Raw genomic sequence first — 20556 nt, forward strand, 5'->3', positions numbered from 1 at the left:
GTTACGGTATTGCCATGACGCGATCTTGAAATTTTACTCTAAACGCGCCTAAAGATGTTTCACTCATATTAATATTACGCAAATTAAATCATTTCGACCTTCGACGAAGCCTTCTTCCATTACACCATTTATGGTAATTATTTTTGCATGCTTGTATTGGCTAAACATGTTTGTGCTTTATTAATATAATTGTATCACCATTGAATACCATGTTTAAAGCAAAATAAAGGTTTTATTTATTTACTAGCTGTGCCCGCGACTTCGTCCGCGTGGAATAGCGACTGCATAGTAGTTACTACTTTACATACAATTATTTAGTAAACACGTACTACCATAAACAATTCATAGAATAGTTAATAGAATTTATTACTAATCTAAGCTAAAAAACTTACGTACTTTCCGGAAATCCGGGGCATTTTCCGGGGATATCCGGAAAATTCCTGTAAAATATCTGGAAAATCCCCCGGAAAATGTGTGAAAATGTCCGGGAAATACCCGGAAAATATCCGGAAAATGCGTGAAAATGTTCGGGAAAAGCGTGGAAAATGCCTGAAAAATCTCCGGAAAATGCCAGGGAAATGTCTGGAAAATATCCGGAAAAAGCGTGGAAAATGCCTGGAAATCCCCGGAAAATGCCTGAGAGATGCCCAGAAAATGCCCGGAAAATATTCAAAAAATGCGTGGAATATCCGGAAAAGGCGTGGAAAATGCCTGGAAAATTCCCGGAAAATGTCAGGAAAATGTCTGGAAAATGCCTGGAAAATCCCCGGAAAATGCGTGAAAATGTCTGGAAAAAGCGTGGGAAATGCCTGGAAAATCTCCGGAAAATGTCAAGGAAATGTTCAGAAAATGCCTGGAAAATGCCTGGAAAATATCTAGAAAATATCCGGAAAATGCGTGAAAATGTCCGGAAAAAGCGTGGAAAATGCCTGGAAATCCCCGGAAAAATGTCAGGGAATGTCCGGAAAATGCTTGGGAAATGCCTGGGAAATATCTGGAAAATATCCGGAAAAAGCGTGGAAAATGCCTGGAAAATCCCCGGAAATTTCCTGGGAATTACCCAGAAAATTCCCAGAAAATATCCGGAAAACGCGTGAAAATGTCCGGAAAAGCGTGGAAAATGCCTGGATAATCTCCGGAAAATGTCAGGGAAATGTCAGGAAAATGCCTGGGAAATGCCTGGAAAATATCTGGAAAATATCCGGAAAATGCGTGAAATGGTCCGGAAAAGGCGTGGAAAATGCCTGGAAAATCCCCGGAAAATGCGTGAGGAATTGCCCGGAAAATGCCCGGAAAATATCCGGAAAATGCGTGAAAATGTCCGGAAAAAGCGTGGAAAATGCCACTTCAAATTTGCGAAGTAATTAAAGCAGACAACCAAAAAAAGAAAAAGAAAGCTAAAATCTTTCATATTAAATGTATATGGGATATTCATTATTCATATTTCATAATATTATGTACTTAATGTATGGGAGGGTTTAAAGATATTTTTTTTGATATTTCTCGATTTATTTAAAAAAAATTATTATGGCCATTATTAGGTTAGTAACTACTTTCGATATCAGTTTAAAGTTTTTTGTTATTGTAATACTTACAAAAAAAAAAATCGCCTGTGCACACTGAACGATTAAACCTTGTACATGAATGCCTTAGCAAATGTTCGCCGTGATTATTTAAATGATAATAATTTTTTTTATTAATGAACCAATTGACATGAATTAAACACTAAATGACGAAAAAATTAACTACAGTTTTGGGTTCGGGATCAATTTAATAATTACACCTGCTAATATTTTTTTACATATTTTCATTGTATAAAATCACAACTGTTCTGTGTATAAAATCGTAACATAATTTCCTTTATGTATTGTTCTATTAACACATAGATAATATCTTCCCAAGGTACTAAATTTTAATAAAAAAGTTGTTTTTGTTATTTATATCTAAAAAAGAGTATTAGACAGAAATAAACATAAAATTTTTATAAGTTTTATGGAAGCTGAATGTAATGCAAATGGGCAAATATAAAAGTAAAATTAGGTATTTAAAATAAATAAATGAAACAATTACTACCAATTACAGAAAAACTTCTTTTTCGGTTGAAAATTCCTGGATCATGAGTATAATTCTTTATCTCTCTAATTCTTCTCTTTCTATATTTGTTAATTATACTTTCTTTTGTATATTTATTACTACTTATATTATATTTATTCTATTAATTTTTGTTTATCTCTGCACATAGACGTATTATTTTAATTGTTCATATTTATTATTTATATGTATTTTAATATTTTATTACTGTAACGGAGGTCACTCTGATTATTGCGACAACATTTAGGGGCCACTGAAAACCAGCGCTGTGCGTGCATTTCTGTCGTACAGTATTTAGCTGAGTTGGTCACCCTTTTTCGAGGACATCCTACCGTGCAAATTTCGTTTTATTTTTTATTTTTTCTCTTTATTATTTTACTTTTTTATTGTTTTGTTTATCATGTTTTTAAGACTTTGTTTGATTATGTCCTTGAAATAAATGTTTTTTCTTTTCTTTCTTTCTTTTCTTTCTCTTACCTTGGGCAGTCTGGAAGAGATCGCTAGTAAGCGATAAGACCGCCTTATGTACATACCGTGTTAATCCATTTGGTATGATTGTAAATATTTTACTTGGTGTGGTACGTATATTACCACACCAATTGATAAATAATATGTACTCTGATCCCAGTACGATCTGTACCGCGATAGCCATAACGATAATAGATGACAGTAAAGCACGATTAAAAATCATACTTGTACAGTAGTTGTTAATGCAATATTTATGTTTCAAAATAACATTTTTTTTTGGTACTAAAACGTAGGTAGATTCTCACGCACGCACGCTGATACGTGGTTGGCTGCCCCTTTTCTCATTCCCGAAAAATATCCTCTAAAATTACCCAAGATTCTTCCAATGATTGTACCATACGTTGGAAATTAACTTTAGTCAACAATTGACCACGCGCCAGGATACTTATTTCTACTACATCCTCATGCAAATCGTTAATTTTTATGAACATTGAATCTGTAAATAAAAAAAATGAAAAGATTACTTTACCTAATTTTATTAAAAATCTACTAACAAATAAAATTTTATCAAGAACTAAAGTGACCTTCTTTGGGCGTGTAATATAGTCTTGTAAAAGTTATACATAAAAATAAAATTTCATCATTTTCTTATTTTGTCGTAACTTCAATTCTAATTAAAAACATGAGTCTAACTATATAATTAATTATGTATAAAGAATAAATATAAAAGCTACAACTTACCTTTTGTGGGAACGCAAGAAGGATTTTTTAAAATGTCACAATTAACTGTTAATGGTGTCTTGTTTGACATCAAATAATAAACATCTACCCTCACTTGTAAAATTTTATTTAGTATATTCACATAAAATATAAGCACCTGAAGTGGACTCTGGGAAGACATGGGTTAAAAAGTTAAATAAATAAGTACAATTAAAAACCCCACCAACATCATATTATTTAATTTTTAATTATAAATTTGCAAGAAGCGTTAAACATGTAAATTGATTTGATTTTAATGAAGTCTCATAGATGGCGCTGTTTCAAATTTGTCTTTATACTACTAAGATTCATTAAACTGTTTCTCTGCCAAAATTACGTAAATGACGTAGTTTTTATAGTGTAAAGCTAGATAATAGCGTGGCTTACCCAAAAACAACATTTAAACATGAGTCTTTAGATTGTACGCTGTGTAATACACGGAATACGTTAGAAAAATAAAGGTTCACAGCTCCTCCCCCGGAGGTGATAGCATGATAATGTGTATATAAAAGCCTCACCCGACCTGTTAGTAATATTCATGCAAAATTTGAAGTCAATCTATGCGGTACTTTTCGAGATTAGCTCGGACAAATATACAGACAAACAGACAAACAGACAAACCGACAAACAGACAAACAGACAAAAATTCTAAAAACTATGTTTTTGGCTTCTATATCGATTATAGATCATGGATTATGTATTCTTTTAAAAAAATATTCAATGTACAGTTTTGACTTTCCTACGATTTTATTATATGTATAGATTTATTTATTTACACTGAAATTAAAACTAAACTAAACACTCATAAATAAAGAATAAATAAATGTGAATATGTAAAATATAATATTATTTTTAACTGTACGAGCAATAAAGGCAATATTTTTATTACAATTTTCTTTTATTTTACGTTTAATAACAGTTTTGAATAAAGAAATCATGCAATCGAAGTAATCCGCCCTAGCGATACTAGCGCGAGTGAGTGTGATGTCAGAGGCGCTTCGAATCTACAGATGTTTCGTCCTAAAATATGTAAACTTCAATAATCTATATCTCAGTCATTTATTGATGGATTTCAAAATTTTTTTCGGCCACTGATTAGTTTTGATCTATTTTTTAAGACTAGTAAGGTAAATATACTATTTTCTTTTTTTTTAAACTTTTCCATTTTTCCATACAAACAAAATTTATGTCATTGAAAAAAAAATTAAATACAAATAAATTCAGTATTTTCTGATTTTTTCCTTTGTACACTCACTATTACCTAGTTGATTACAAAATTTGAACTTTCTAGGTCATCTGGAAGTGGGTTAGGTTTTGTATATGTCTATAAGTCAGTCAGTCTTAAAAATTGCGATTTTTGGATATTAATACCTACGCAACTGTTTCATCTGTATTTATGAAATTTAAGGTTCTTGTTTATCTTGAGGTCTTCTTGATATGTACCAAATTTGGTTTATATAACTTAAATAGTTTTCGAGTTATAAGGGGGTGAAAAGTGGCTCGAAATGGTTCGTGTAAATATACACACGGCTGCTGCTCGCCAGTTCTCTTCGCTTGAACTCGGCTTGACACGCTGCCGCGTGTCTAGATATCACTACTTAATTAAATTTACTTTATCAGCGTAGGTAGTTTTATCAATAAAATAGTTATCCGCAATAATGTCCAAGGTTTGTTTAACCTACCTTATTTCTAAAAATCAATAATCTACTGAAAGGAAAATCTAGCGTAGAATAGATAATTATTTTTACCGATTTAAACCCACATTATGTATTTTAGATTCACCTCATATTAAAATAATAGCGCAATAACATAATTCATCCACTCACATATTTTATGAGCTTTTAAACGCATTAAAATTTAGTTTTGCTAAAATATATTACGAGTTAAACTTGTTGCTGGGAAAGCGTCTTATTCTACGCGAATGACGTAAGCTGATAAAAGCCACTTGAATACATTTTACTGTACGTAGACTTCTTAGAAATAAACTATGAAGTTATAACATCTTATACAATGAATCCTCGCACATCAGTGACTTTTGTTGACATGTGTAAGAGAAAGATTTTTAAAAAGTCCCGTCTAATACTGGAAAGTTGAAGAAAGAATACAAGAACTACGTAGAATTCTGTAACACGTGTTACACGTTTTCTCGTGTATTCTTATTGTTTGCAATGCATTGTGAAAATATATAGATAATTTTTCTTTAGTTTTATTGTAGACTAGCTGCTCCGCGCGGTTTCACCCCTATGGCTCCACTCCTGTTGGTCGTAGCGTGATGATTTAAACCTTATAACCTTCCTCGATAAATGGGCTATCTTACACCGAAATAATTTTTCAAATCAGACCAGCAGTTCCCGAGATTAGCACGTTAAAACAAACACACAAACAAACTCTTCAGCTTTATAATATTAGTATAGACATTTAGAAATTGATTCATTTGAACCAGCAGTGTCCAGTAAACATTTAACATTAATTATTAATTTTTATACGTATTAGATAATAATATGTGGTATTAATAAATTCGTTAATTTACGCGCTCGCTCATTCTTACGAGCGATATTCACAATACCGCCAAATATTTACATATGCAACTCAATCAGATGTTTATTGATTGGCAGAAACTATGCCAGTGGTAATTTTATGTATCAAGCAAAGGGGCCGGGCGGCTTACACAGGTCATACACGACGAGACACGAGGGGGAACACTTTAGAGTTTTTTATTGTGTTATGGGTCTGCAGCCGCGGGCTCCCTGCTAACATAGTAGGTACATTCCGCGGCCAGACCAATATTGCGAAAAATGGAAGCTAGGTATCCTAATTTATTAGCGTAATATCAATGAAATCAAATCAAGCTTTGTAACTCGAACACTTAATTGAATTAGACTTTAGAATGCATTGTCATTCGTAATAAAAATTGATATACCTACCGATTTGGAAAGCAATTTACCTACCTATAATTTTACATACCTATTGAAAAATAATTATGAGAAAGAACTATTATATTATGCAACCACCGTTTTTTATTTTATTTATTTTATTTATTAGCCTTAATCAGACACAACAATGGTAAACAATATGTGCATATAAAAAAAAAACTTAATTAAGACTCTGATGAGTCGACATCGGCAGATTGGTCTGTTTAATTTGGCAAAGGCCTCCTCTATTCCTTTCCACTCTTTTCTGTTCAGTGTTGTCCTCGTCCATGTTTTTACCGCTGTTGCTACGATTTCGTCTTCCCACCTTCTAATCTGTCTTTCACATCCTCTTAATATATGGCCAGTCCATTCCCATTTAAGCTTCCGTGTTTAACATATCACATCTTCTACTTTCGTACGCTTTCTGATTGTTTTATTCCTTACTCTGTCGATTTTCCTAATATTTAACATGCTCCTTTCCATAGACGTCTGGCATGTCCTTATTTTTGAGTTTTGCGCTTTGGTGAGTGACCATGTTTGGCAACCATATGTAAGAACTGGTAATACACATGTGTTAAAAAGCTTCTTCTTAATGTGTACATTTGTTTCCTCATTTTTCATTATTTCTTTCAGTCTCCAATAACTTTTCCAAGCAAGACCAATTCTTGTATCTATTTCTTTCGACATAACATTATTTATGGATATCTGTTGGCCTAAATAAGTGTATTCTTTTACATATTCAATGGGTTTACTGTTTAATATAATAGGAGATTCCGTAGCGTTCGTCATGATTTTAGTTTTTGTTATATTCATTGTGAGGCCGACTTTACGACTTTCCCTCTCTAGGTCCTCTAGCATGCTTTGGAGATGAGTACTTGATTCCGCGAATATAACAATATCATCGGCGAAGCGCAGATTGTTTAGGTTTTGTCCATGTATATTTAAGCCATATTGATCCCAATCGAGTTTTCGAAAGATCTCTTCTAAGACCGCGGTAAATAATTTAGGGGAAATAGGATCTCCCTGTCGTACGCCTCTGTTTATTTTTATTTCTTTTCCGTGTTTTTCTAATTTTATTTTCGCTGTACTAATTGTGTAAATATTTTTTAGAATTCTGATGTATTTTAATTGAACTCCTTGATTTTTTAAACTTCGCCAGATGCATTCGTGGTCGATTGAATCAAATGCCTTGTTGAAATCAATAAAACAACAGTAGAACTGTATATTGTATTCTTTTCAAAAATCTGTCTCACTGCGTGTATGTGGTCCAGCGTCGAATATCCTGCACTGAAACCAGCCTGTTCTCTAGGCTGATTCTCGTCTAGATTCCTGGTTATTCGACGGAGGATGATCTTTGCGAATACTTTATATATATTAGACATCAGGCTAATGGGCCTATAGTTGTTGATTTCACTCTTATCTCCCTTTTTGTGGAGAAGGGTTATTGACGAGTTTGCCCACTGGGTTGGTATGGTTTCCGTGTCCAGTATGTCATTAAAGATATATTGCAGTATTGGTGCAAGAGCGCTTTTACACTCCATTAATAGTGCATTGCTGATAGAGTCTGGTCCGGGAGCTGTGTCAATTTTTTGTGTTTCTATAGCTTTGATTATTTCTTCTTTTAGTATTGGTGGAACAGTTTCGTTGCTCTGTAAGTCAGTTTCGTCGGTTTTAATTTTTTTGGAATACAGATCTTCGTAGAATTTGGTGGCGATGTTTAATAATTATATCGTATCTTTTGGTCTTCGTCGTGTCCGTTCGGTCTTTCATCTTTGGTATCCAATTTGTTTTATCTGTTATAAACTTAACAGCTTTTTTAATTCCCCCTGTCTTGACAATATGTTTCTCAAATATTTTTAGTCTAAAACTCTTACGATCTTTTTTCATTTGTGTTTTGATCTCTTTACTTAATTTACCTATTTCCATTCTTATGCTTCTAGATTTATTAGGTATTTTTATTAGATTTAACCGTTTTTCCAGAAGTTCGTTAGTTTTTTCAGATATTGTCGATTTCGTTTTAATTGTTTTTTTGTTTCCAGATTTTGTTATTAATATTTCATAGAGCATATCATATTTTTGTTGAGTATTATATTTAGGTCTTGAATAAAGGTGGACTTCCGACCACCGCGGCTCCGGCGTCACTAACGCAGCGACAGTGACGCGGCGACAGAGCGATAGTATTATACAGTACGGAAATGTATGATGGAACGTTCGAGCGCAGCGTCACTGTCGCAGCGACAGTAACGCTGCGTCAGTGTCGCGCGGCCGTAGCGGCCGTGCTATGCTCGCGCAAGCACTGTCGCGTGGCAGGCTGCAAAAGCACGTTGTTTTTAGGATATTATCGAGTTATTTTCGAAAGAATATCTAAAAAATGGACGTTAGTAACATACTTACGCACATTACGCACATTACATGCAATTTTGTACGATTTAAGTGGAACGGGCTACAAAAACCAGCCTAAAAAGGATTCTATATTATTTATTTCTATATATCTATATTATTTATTCTATCTATATGATTCTAATAATATTTTTTTAATTTTTCGGTTCATTCCTACTGTACCGCACAACCGTCAGGTATGGACTAATAACTGTGACTGACGCCGGAGTCGCGCTGCTCGGAAGCCAATCTGCGTCTAAGCCGCTGCGACAGTGACGCAGCGGCTTAGACGCTGCGGCCGTTGCGATAGAGCCGCGCTGGTCGGAAGTCCACCTTAAGCGCTCCTTTCAAAGAATTTAATTTATCACTAATCGTAGCCGTTGATGTTGCGTTAATTGGCGTTCGAGTTTTGACTTTAAAGGGGCGACTGTTGTCTGAACCTGACGATGTATTTAGACGTGCCCGTATCATTCTGTGGTTGCTATTGAAATTAAGATTTGCGATAGTACTACAGTCTTCGAAGGATTTCGTTTTGTTTGAGAGAATATAATCGATTTCGTTCTTATAACGTCCATCCGGCGATACCCACGTCCATCTCTTTGATATTCTTTTCTTGTATAGACTATTCAGTATTTTTAAGTTATTTTCAAAAGCAAACTCCAATAACTTTTGCCCGTTTCTTGATCTTTTACCTTTGCTGTGAGGACCTAGGATGATGTCTTCTCCTGTTCTTGAATCTCCAACTTGAGCGTTGAAATCTCCCATGACTATGCAATTTTTGTATGTGTATTCATTGATGGTATTGTTTAGAGATAAGTAGAAGGAGTCAATTTCAGAATTAGACGATTGCTCAGTCGGGGAATAAATCTGAATAATAGACCAAATTTCTTTCTTTGGCGGAAGTCTTATTCCTAGTTCTTTTAATATCGCAATTCTTTCTGAAACGCCAACAAATTCCTTGATAAAGCTTTTAAGTTCTTTTTTTATTAAAAAACCTACTCCGTGTCTTCCAGGTGTTTCTCCTTTGTAGTACAAAAGAAATTCGCTGTGTTCTTCAATAGCCTCACCCATTCGTCGTACTTCACTAAGGCCTATTATGTCCCACTTAATATGTTGGATGGCTAAAATTAATTCTTGTAAACTCTCATCTAACCTTAATGATAGCGTATTAAATGTTGCTGTTGCGGCAATAAGGCTTGTTTTTGCATAACCCGTGTTTTCGTGTTGAAATGAAACGTCTTTCCTCTATTGAATCTGTTTTATTACTGACTGATACACTAGTGACTTAGACGTCAACGTAGTTAATGAAAAAACCGAACATACCGCCCACCAAAGGACTACACTAGTCCTTTCAAATAACAATGAAATTAGCCTCCTTTACTTACAAACATGCGGCATGCTGTATGAATTAACAAATAACACCGTAAAAAGTCAATATATACCTTAAATTTGAATGTTACATACATTACATACATATTACATAGAACATTTGTTTACGACACTATAATTTTGACTTTAATTTTTAATAAATTTATCAAATACACATCATAATACATCTTTGCAAGCTTTGTTATTTGTTATATTTTAGTTTACACACAACTTTATACATTTTTATGACAGTTTTATATTAAATATTTATGTACCTATACACATAACAACAATACAGATAGGTTTACATTTTACACTTATACAATTAATCAAATACACATACATATACCATAGCAAAAGAACAATTACATGCGAAATGAATTGACTCGCTTGTTTTAAATGATTAATTGATATCTGTATTGATAGGAAGATAACACAATTTAGATACACTTCTTTTTATTACACTATCACCGCTCTTAACACTATAAACCCTAGTGAAACCGTCTGGCCCCGGGTGTTTGGCAGTGATACGCCCTAATGCCCATTTGCCAGGTGGCAAATTAGGTTGTTTAATCAAAATAACATCACCTACTTTAAATTCATCATTCTTCTTCAACCATCTAGTTCGCTGTTGTAAACTAGTCAAATATTCAATTGTTATTTTCATGTCTTCTTTATTCTTTTTAAATCTCAAAAATTTCTTACAATAAGCTATTGTTTTCAATAATTCTTTTAATGTGTCAAATTCTTCAAACTTTAATGAAATTTTATCTTGTATAGTGTTTGTTAGTGTGACTGTATTAATAGGTATCTTCTTTTCTTCTAAATCAGTTTGTATATATTCTGGTCTTTCTAATTGTAGTTCATTGTTTCTTAACCACGTGGGACCTTTCCACCAAATGTCACAGTTTTTAAGATTTATAGCAAGCATTCCTCGCGATGCTATATCTGCTGGGTTATCGTGAGATTGAACATGATGCCATTGTTCCTTATTAACTGTCGAAACTATCTCAACTACTCTATTTGCGACGAAAGCTTTCCATCTTGAAGGTTCACCAAATAGCCAAGCAATAACAATTGATGAATCTGTCCAAGCAAAAACCTTGGACGTTGGTATACGCAGTGATTGTGATACTTGCTTCAAAAGTTTGGAAAGTAATAAAGCTCCACAGAGTTCAAGTCTAGGTAATGATATCGTCTTAAGTGGTGCAACCCTTGTTCTTGCAGCAATTAGACTTGTACTATAAGTTCCATCATCATTTCTAACACGACAGTAAACAACTGCAGCATAAGCTAATGTCGAAGCGTCTGAAAACCCATGAATTTCAATTGTATCAAAATTTGTATTTACTGTTCCAAGCCATCTATCTATAGTAATATCCTTTATATTCTGGAGATCATTGCGAATATTCTTCCACTCTTCTTTTATAAAAATATTAAGATCCTCATCCCAGTTTGCTTTTTCAAGCCATAACTTCTGCATTAAAATTTTTGCTAAAACAATGCAAGGTGCAATCCATCCTAATGGATCAAATAATTTTTGTATATCAGAAAGAATATTGCGTTTAGTTATTATAACATTATCATCATCTATTGATTCTAAACTAAAATTATATTCGAATCGATCCGTTCCCAAATTCCATTGAACACCTAATGCCTTGACAATACCATCTAATTTAATATCTAAATGCGCCTTTGTAGATCTATCATTTGGTTCTAAAGATTGTAAAAATTCTGCACTATTAGACGACCACTTTTTAAGATCAAAACCTCCTCTTCGCAATAGTTCCGTCAAATCTTTTCTTAGCTGAATACATTGTTCTAAATCATCACCACCAGACATGCAATCGTCTACGTAAAAATCTTCGTTTAATATTCTAGCAGCCTCAGGAAAATGATGACCTTCATCAGCAGCAAGTTGTTTAAGTGTTCTTACAGCTAGGTATGGAGCGGATGCTGTGCCAAAAGTGACGGTAAGTAATCTCATATCTTGTATATTTTCAGTTGGATCATTTCGCCAGACTATTCTTTGGTAGTCGACATCATTCCTATTCATCCATATCATTCTGTACATTTTCTGAATGTCTGATACGAAACAGATTTTATGAGTTCTCCACCTCATAATAATGTTTCTGAGATCTTCTTGCAATACTGGACCAGGTAAGAGTTCATCATTTAATGATACGTTGTTAGAACCTTTACAGGAAGCGTCGAACACAACTCGAGTCTTCGTGGTCTCCTTATCTTGGCGTACAACGGCGTGGTGGGGTAAGTAAACTGCTTTTTTATTTATTTCTTTTTCAGGTACTTCTTCAATGTGTTTTAATTCTTTGTATTCTTCTATAACTTTCAGGTATTCTTTTTTCAGATCTGGATCTCTTTTAAATCTTCTCTCTAATTGCAACAATCTTCTTACAGCTACTTCTCTCGTGTTTCCTTCAGGTGAAAGCAGCTTTCCAGTTTTAAAAGGTAATGTAACTATATATTTTCCATTACTATCTCTCTCATGTGTTCTTTCATATATATCTTCACATAGTTGCTCTTCTTTAGTTAACTTTCTATTTGTATCAATATCTATCTCCCATATAGTTTTAAGTAAGTCATTAATATTTGAATCACTAGTTAAATTTGTAACCATTAAAGACTTATGTATAGTGTTAACCTTCATATTAATTATTCCACCCATAATGATCCATCCCAGGTTGGTATTTTGAGCACATATAGTACCTGAGGGACCCTTGATTAAACCTTCTTGTAGAATTTTTGTGTATTCATTTACACCCAATAAAAGATCCATACAACCCGACTCATAAAAGTTTGGATCTGCTAAATTTAAATTGTTAAAGTGTACAAGCTCATGCTTAATACTATTTCTCGAAGGTAAGTTTATTTTTAAATACTTTGACATCACGTAGGCGTGTACTGGTAACTCAAACTTAGGTTCCAACCGAGACAAAATATTTACTTTGACCTCATTCCTTACATGTACCTTCAAAGACTCCATGCCAGTTACTATCATATTAACCGGCTTGAGCTGTAACTTTAAGACTTGTGCAGCTCGTTTGGTAATAAAACATGCCTGTGACCCTGAATCTATTAATGCCTTAAGAGTAGTAGTGTGTCCATTTTCACCTTTAATCACTACTACCGCAGTTGCCAAGAGACTTACCTTATGTTCACCATCTCCTAGACTATGTAAAGACGTCATTGTAGTATGCACCTTCTTCTCATCTACATCGGTCCGCATTGATGTCGACGGTTGTGTAGTAACCTCGGATACCGACGAATCTGTACCTATATTTGATCGGTGTAGAAGAGAATGATGACGCTTTTTACATATGTGACACGACAAAGGTATACGACATTTAAATGCCGAATGACCTGGGGCCAAACAGTTAAAACACAATTTCTTACTTTTTACATATTCAACACGTTCATTACAATTCATTTTTACAAAAGATTTACATTTACACAGATTATGATTCTCATTACACATTATACAACATTTCACAGAATTTACGGACGTACTTACATGAAAAACGCGTTCTTTAGTAGACCTTACAGGCGGTGTAATTAATTCTAATGTACGAAATTTAGACTCTAAATACTGTTTTAAATCTAACCACTTCGGTAACTCTTCACTTTTTGTGTACGCAAATTCCTCCCACGCTTTATGAGACTCTGGGTCTAACTTCTGCACTACGAGAAATATTATAATCGGATCCCAAGAGTCGATGGATACATTTAAATTTTCAAGACTATTTAAAACTTCATTAGTGGTATCTAATAATGATTTTAACTGAGAAGCAGTTTGCGAAATACATTTTTTCTGAGAAAAAAGTCGTTTTAATAAAGAGTTAACAATTAAACGTTTGTTTCCGTACCTTAATTTTAATGTTTCCCAAGCCTGTGTATAATTAGCATCGGTAATTCTAATATTACGTAATAAACTTTCTGCCTCGCCTGAAACACTGGACTTAAGGTAGTGTAGTTTTTGTACCTCGGAAAGCGTGCTGTTGTTGTGCACTAAACTTAGGTATAAATCATTGAATGTCGGCCATCCCTCATAGCTCCCGGCGAACGTAGGTAACTCAATCCGCGGCAACCTCACTCGTTCGTTGATGTGTACCACGGTGCTGTCATGGCTGGACTCCAGGGCTGATGCAGTGGATTCCATGTTCAATAATTTATCCTTCAAATCAGCGAGTATGCATAAATAAAGGTCCTCGTGAATGTAAAATTCTTCGTTGACGAAGTATGGTAAAAGCGCCTTTTGTTCCCTTGGTGTTATTTTTACTAAATCTAAGTGTGCACTTTGAAATGTTTTCCAATAGTCCTCCAAATGTTTAATTCGCGATTGTAAATATCCTTTGGATAGTCTTTGTTTAGGACACTTAGATATATTAATTTGCGTTTTTTTTATAAGTTCCGCCGTACTTTCCAAAACACGTATGATTTGTTCCGTATTATTATTATTCGCCATCATGAATATTGTCTTTCAATAACAACTTCGTTACAAATAACTTCGTATAATGAGCTTCTTATCGCGATCAATTGCCCGTGTACTTCTTTTTTTCTTCGATTGTAGCTCAGATTATCCGGTACGAATGCGACCATATGTTGCGGCAATAAGGCTTGTTTTTGCATAACCCGTGTTTTCGTGTTGAAATGAAACGTCTTTCCTCTATTGAATCTGTTTTATTACTGACTGATACACTAGTGACTTAGACGTCAACGTAGTTAATGAAAAAACCGAACAGTTGCTATATGAAAAATTTGTTTTGAATTTCGTTTACTACTTCCTGAAACGATTGGCGCGGATGTGGAATTGATTGCAGGGTAGTGGTCGCTTTTCCCCGCGGTGACCAGCCGTCTTGGGGTGTATTGTTTGGTTGTTTTGATATTTAAAGAAGTTTCGTTTATTTGTTTTTGTTTCCGGTTGCCGATGTCATTTAACAGTTTTTTGACGTTGTTGGAATGGTTAGTGACGAAGATCTTCCTCTAGCAACATAATCCAACATATTTGTTTTGTTAACCTTCTTTGAAGCAGGCATGGTTGCGTGATTTGGTGATTTATTTGGAGATTCGTTGCGATATCGTTTTCTTTTGTCCTTCTGATCTTCTTTGTTTTCCTTAGTAATCAGTTTATCTTTAACGAGGTAGCAGATTTTACCTTTGGCTCGTTCCTCTTTTAGTTGAGGCAAAAGCTGTCTCCTCTTTTCTAGAACTTCTTTACTATAGTCCTCTTTTATGTAAATATCCGAGTTTAATTTCTTTTTATTTATTAAGGATAATGTAAAACCACCGTTTTACATTATCCTTAATAATTAATGCTATTGCTTACTGCTTAACTGTTTAGATAATGTTAAGAGTTGTTAATACCTACAAAGGTAGGTATATTTTGCAGAAGAATCTCAACTTATTGTTTTACTATCATCTACTTACTACATAATAATGGAAAAATATATTTTCTTATTACCTAATTTTTCGTCAACATTACAACCATAACGCAACAACTGACACTCGTTCTCAAATAATTTCAATCGGAACCCATCACCTTCCTCGCGAATGCCGCAGACTTCATCCTTTACATCATCGCACTTTATATTGGCACAAAATTGCATTTTCTCCCAGTCTTCAGTATTCACATAAGTTATTGTAAGTACGAGGAAATAGTGCTTCATGGCATGAGATTAAATTTTCCGCTTGAATGCTCGTGTTTGTATGATTTGTTTTATCTTTCAAGAGTTATGAGGAACGCATTATTTACTTATGGTCCTCGGACCTCGTGTTTGCTGTTCGACGTAAATAGATATATTTTGCTTCTAGCAATATCCACGTTAAATCAGATATTATCATAAGATTTTACTTTAAAAATAGGAATACATTTTGAATATTAACTGTACAAATATTTAGATTTACGAGAGATGTCTTCGCAATTTTCATATTGCGAAAGCTCTTTCCAAGAAATCGCAAATTATAATTTCGCATATGGCTTCGTTCGGACTTCACAACATTACATGATAAAATGCTCCACACTCTATATCACCACATCTCATTCGCCAAAGTATCTCTTTTTTTAACTGAACTAAAAACTGAAATAAACTTATTTGTACAGTAGTCTTGTATTTCTTTTATATTGTATTTTCCTTCAATCTAATTTATTAACATACCTAATTAAATAAATCCCTACTTAGTATGGTGTAAGTACTGTATCTTTTATTTGATATTTTGTGATTAAAACGTGCAGCTAGATACCTACTAGCAAAGATCTGAAGCTGACGCTTGTATTAGGTAGGTACCTATTTTATTAAATTTAATACAATAATAAGTATACCTAGTTACTATAATACAACCTAAACAAGTAAACGTATATTTTCAATATATGTATTGTATTTTATTAATACAAAATAACTAATATTATTATTATTTTAAGGATAAACTATATTTTAATCCCGTTGTTGTTTTCATTTAACACGATTTTAGGGAGCCCCTGTCTGTTGTCAGAGTAATTACCTAGTACTCTAGTTAGAACTAGGTAGGTACTTGGTAAAAGAAGTCAATGATACGAAGAATTACCAGCTATCGACAAAATTGGCATAATTCTCATCCCAAAATGTAAAATATATATATAGATTTTATTTAAGTACTGGTAGCAGATTAAAAAAAACTGCAAATTCAATTGCTGGTATTTACTGTTAAGCAAAACGAGGGTGGAGAATTACTATCATAATAATAATATTATTTATTCCTTTATTATGTTGGTTTAATGATCTACATAAGTGTACTTTAATGCCGGAGAAGTCTAGTTAATAATGTTGTATAAAAGAAAAAACTAGTATAATAATATTATATGGTTTTAATACTTTATTTATTTATAATAGTAATACATACTTTAATAATTTAAAATATTGTCACAGAATTATTGTAGATATAAATTAAGTAGGTAGTTACGCATCCAGAACCCGCTGAATCGATATTTTAACAGTTTACATAAATATTAATACGTGCAAGAATGTATTTACTTTGTTGCAGTTGTTATGAAATGTAAGGGAATGATTACGGAGAATCGCCCACTCAACCGTCGCGACGACATCCTTAATCGTTCCTAGAAGACGAGATCTTTATTCCATTGTATTGTGTTAGTCTAAGTTTCATCAGTTACACTTAAGTCATCTCACTGTACAGTCACTAATTAAATATTAATAAATTAAAATAAATCTTTATTCTTCGCAGACCCAGGCGCCGAATTCAACAACACTTTATTAAAAGAATTATTAGCATTCTATAAGATTAAAATACATATAGGGACACCGCATAACCCAAATTCGATGGGAATAGTAGAACGTTTTCATTCAACTATCATAGAGATATATAGAATCGCGAAATATGAACGAAAGATTACCGACGCAGCATCAGTAATGACATATGCAATAATGTCATACAACCATACTATACATAGCGCAACGGGATTAACGCCATTCGAGGTAGTTTTCGGTCATACAGAGTCAAATGACGCATTTCACGTAGATTTTAATAAACAGTATACTCAACATTTAGTTAAAGATCATGTTAGAAAAACAAGATACCTTTATAAGTATTTAACAAATAAAATAGTTAATCAAAAGCAGCAAACCATCGATAAACGAGGTGGTGAAAAAGAAATCGACATTGATTTGGGCGATACTATATTTATAAAAGGCGTAAATACACGTCGTAGTAAAGATAAACCCCGCTATCATAAAGCTCAGGTAGCAGGACCAGTTCATAGGAACGTGGTACCTATCGTCACTCAAAAACGAAAGACTACAGTTCCGATTAAAGATATAAAACGCCCTTCGCAGGTGTGTACTGCTGGTAGCTCAGGCGATCCTCAGCCAGGCCCTTCACGTGCAGCAGATTAGAGACAATCCAGGCCTTCTACCCTTAAAGGAAGGAAATGCCGTAATTACGTACGACACTTGGATAGTTATTAAGATATTAGATTTAGAACCTATATACGAGGATTTAGAATTAAATTTAAATAATTATATAGAATTAAAGAAATACGTAAATAGTTGTTTTAATATTAAGAATTTTGATTTAGATTTTAAAGAGGCACAAATTCAAACAGATTTTATAATGAATATTACTATTAATAAATATAAGCAATTAGTGCCATCAGTTAGAATAAAACGTGGTTTACTTAATCCAATTGGTTCTTTTATTAAAGCAATTACTGGTAATATGGATAATGACGATGCCATAAAATATGAACAGTTAATTAGTAAATTAAATAACAAGCAAAACGCTATGGATTACAAGGTGACTGTCATTACAGAAATGATGGGAAAACTTAACAATATTATAAATGTTACAGGAAGCAATTTCATTCAAATTAAAGAAAAACTCGATGAAATCGATATGAATTTAAATAAAACGGAAACATTATTATTAAGTCATAAGTTAATTCATTTTTATAATATTTTTACACATAATTTTCAAATAATTTATACTAAGTTGAATGAGATTGAAACCGCATTATCTTTTGCAAAAATTAAACTTTTGCATCAATCAATTATTGATACCGATGAACTTGTGTATATCCTTAAAGAAATAGGAATTACGAATAAATTAGTATATCCTGTAAACTTAGAGAATATTGTTAAAATAGAGCAAAGTATTGAGCTTAAAGCGTATGTAAAGCAAAATCAGATTAAATTCATAATGCATATACCTTTAATTAATAATGAAACTTATAATTACTAATAAATTGATACCGTTACCTGTCCATAGTGATGTTGATAACCTTACTTCCGTCATCCTTCCTAAATATCCCTATATCTTAGTGAAAGGATTGAAAATAAGCATGCTCACGCAGCCCTGTGCAGAACTAGATGAGGCACGATTCCTATGTCCTGAAACGGAAAGCACACCCCTACTGCAGGACAAATGCATTATAGATCTATTTCATTTCTCAACAAATATAAGTACATGCCTCTCATTACCTGTTAGCATCGGAGATCTAAAGATTGAATTTTTACAACTGGATCGTTGGCTCGTCTACGCTAGAACCGAAATAATTATGTCAAAATTTTGCAACAATGAGGTAAACCATGAGAAAATTCGTGGTACTTACCTGATCACTATAGATAATAATTGCTATGTCAAAATACAAGACCACACCTTGAGGAAGAAGCAATCCCGAGGAAAAGACATTGTTTCCACCAATATACCGATTGTTAATTTACCACATGTAGTGTAAGTCCTTCCCTATTATCGGCTCTTAGACGCACACGACCTCTCACTCCGACCGCCTGCAGCCAACTGAGCTGTGTGAGCGGTGTCACCGTTGCATGTGCGCAAGAGATGACATAATACTTCCCTCTCTTTCACTCACATACACTACATCCCTCCTTTATTTTAGAAATTTTTAATTCTTTCCAATTATTTTATTAAATAAAATAAAATATGCTCTATTCGGGTATGCTAGTCTATATACCTAAACACCAGTATCAGTTAGTACACACAACTCAGGGACGCGTCCGCTCCATACCAACGATAGAGTAGAATGTGTCACCTGGCCTATAGTAATATAATTCTATCTATAAGCAACATCTCTCCTTTTCTTCTTTTTTTTCTTTTTTTTTTTCCAATACGTAATGTGTACATTCAAAATTATAATCATTTTTACAATAAATGTATTCAAATCAATATTAATTAATAATTTTTTCAAACTCAAACCTTCATTCATCAACCAGACCTCGTCCAGAAACGTTTTCAAATCGTCAGTATAAGGAAAAAATATGAATTTACCACTGGTTCGGAAAGCCGTCTCGACAGAGAAGAGCCGGCAAGAATATATAGGCATAGTTGCTCCTTCAAAATCATAGAAATGTAACATCTTCCATAGGTATTTATAATAACAATAATGGCAATTTATTTAAGTATACGACAATCTACCATGAATAAGTTGTATACTTATATTTAAGTTTATTAAGTCATTATTTATTTATTAACCAATGGAACGAAATCGTTTTCAGTAACTTAATGTATATGTAAGGTATAATGTTTAAACTATGTTCCTTCTGTAACTTAACTATACTTTTGACTAAATCCTGTACTGTACCTGTACTGTACTTAACCTGTTTTATTTTTTCCTTACATGACTATTGCACTACCTTGTTGATGTGGAACTAACATAGGTTATCTTCTCTCTTTTTTCTCACTATTTATCATGACCTGCACTCCAGGTCATTTAGAAGAGGTGAATGCTGCTTCTTCTGACGCATAATTTAATTCACTTTACCTGCACCGGCATCTGCACCATTTAAGTAACCACTGTTTTCCCACATATTAAAATTATTATTAAACAATAGCTGTAAAAGACCTTATAAATCTTATAATTGGATTAGTAACAATCTAAGTAAAACTTCGGTACAATTATTACCAAGTAAAATGCCTATAGACTAGGTATATACTTAAATATTATTTAATATCTATATTCTGTATGTGTACTTCGTTACTAAAACAATATATGTTCCAATTTTAATTCAATATACCTAATAAAATCGGAATGTAAATGTATATCTGTACCCTA

At 33.4% G+C, this 20556-nt stretch overlaps 1 protein-coding gene across 1 annotated transcript; it reads right to left on the minus strand.

The window, feature by feature from the left end:
* Positions 1-9853: 9853 nt before the first annotated feature.
* Positions 9854-15661, minus strand: LOC123704855. Its single transcript, XM_045653343.1, has 6 exons — positions 15457-15661; positions 15014-15222; positions 14089-14370; positions 13601-13806; positions 11168-12595; positions 9854-10858 (listed from the first exon to the last, which is right to left on the minus strand). Exons 1-6 carry the CDS (start codon positions 15659-15661, stop codon positions 10381-10383), a joined length of 2808 nt encoding a protein of 935 aa, XP_045509299.1. The 3' UTR covers positions 9854-10380.
* Positions 15662-20556: the final 4895 nt, after the last annotated feature.

Source organism: Colias croceus, chromosome W (assembly GCF_905220415.1).
Source record: "Colias croceus chromosome W, ilColCroc2.1".
Classification (NCBI taxonomy): Eukaryota; Metazoa; Arthropoda; class Insecta; order Lepidoptera; family Pieridae; genus Colias; species Colias croceus.

Coding starts and splice junctions, on each gene's coding strand:
- LOC123704855 (XM_045653343.1), bottom strand. CDS start 15,661: ATGAAGCACTATTTCCTCGTACTTACAATAACTTATGTGAATACTGAA. Junction 15,223..15,456: donor TAATGTTGACGAAAAATTAG/GTAATAAGAAAA, acceptor TTTACATAAAAG/AGGACTATAGTAAAGAAGTT. Junction 14,371..15,013: donor CCATGCCTGCTTCAAAGAAG/GTTAACAAAACA, acceptor AATATATCTAAG/TGTCCTAAACAAAGACTATC.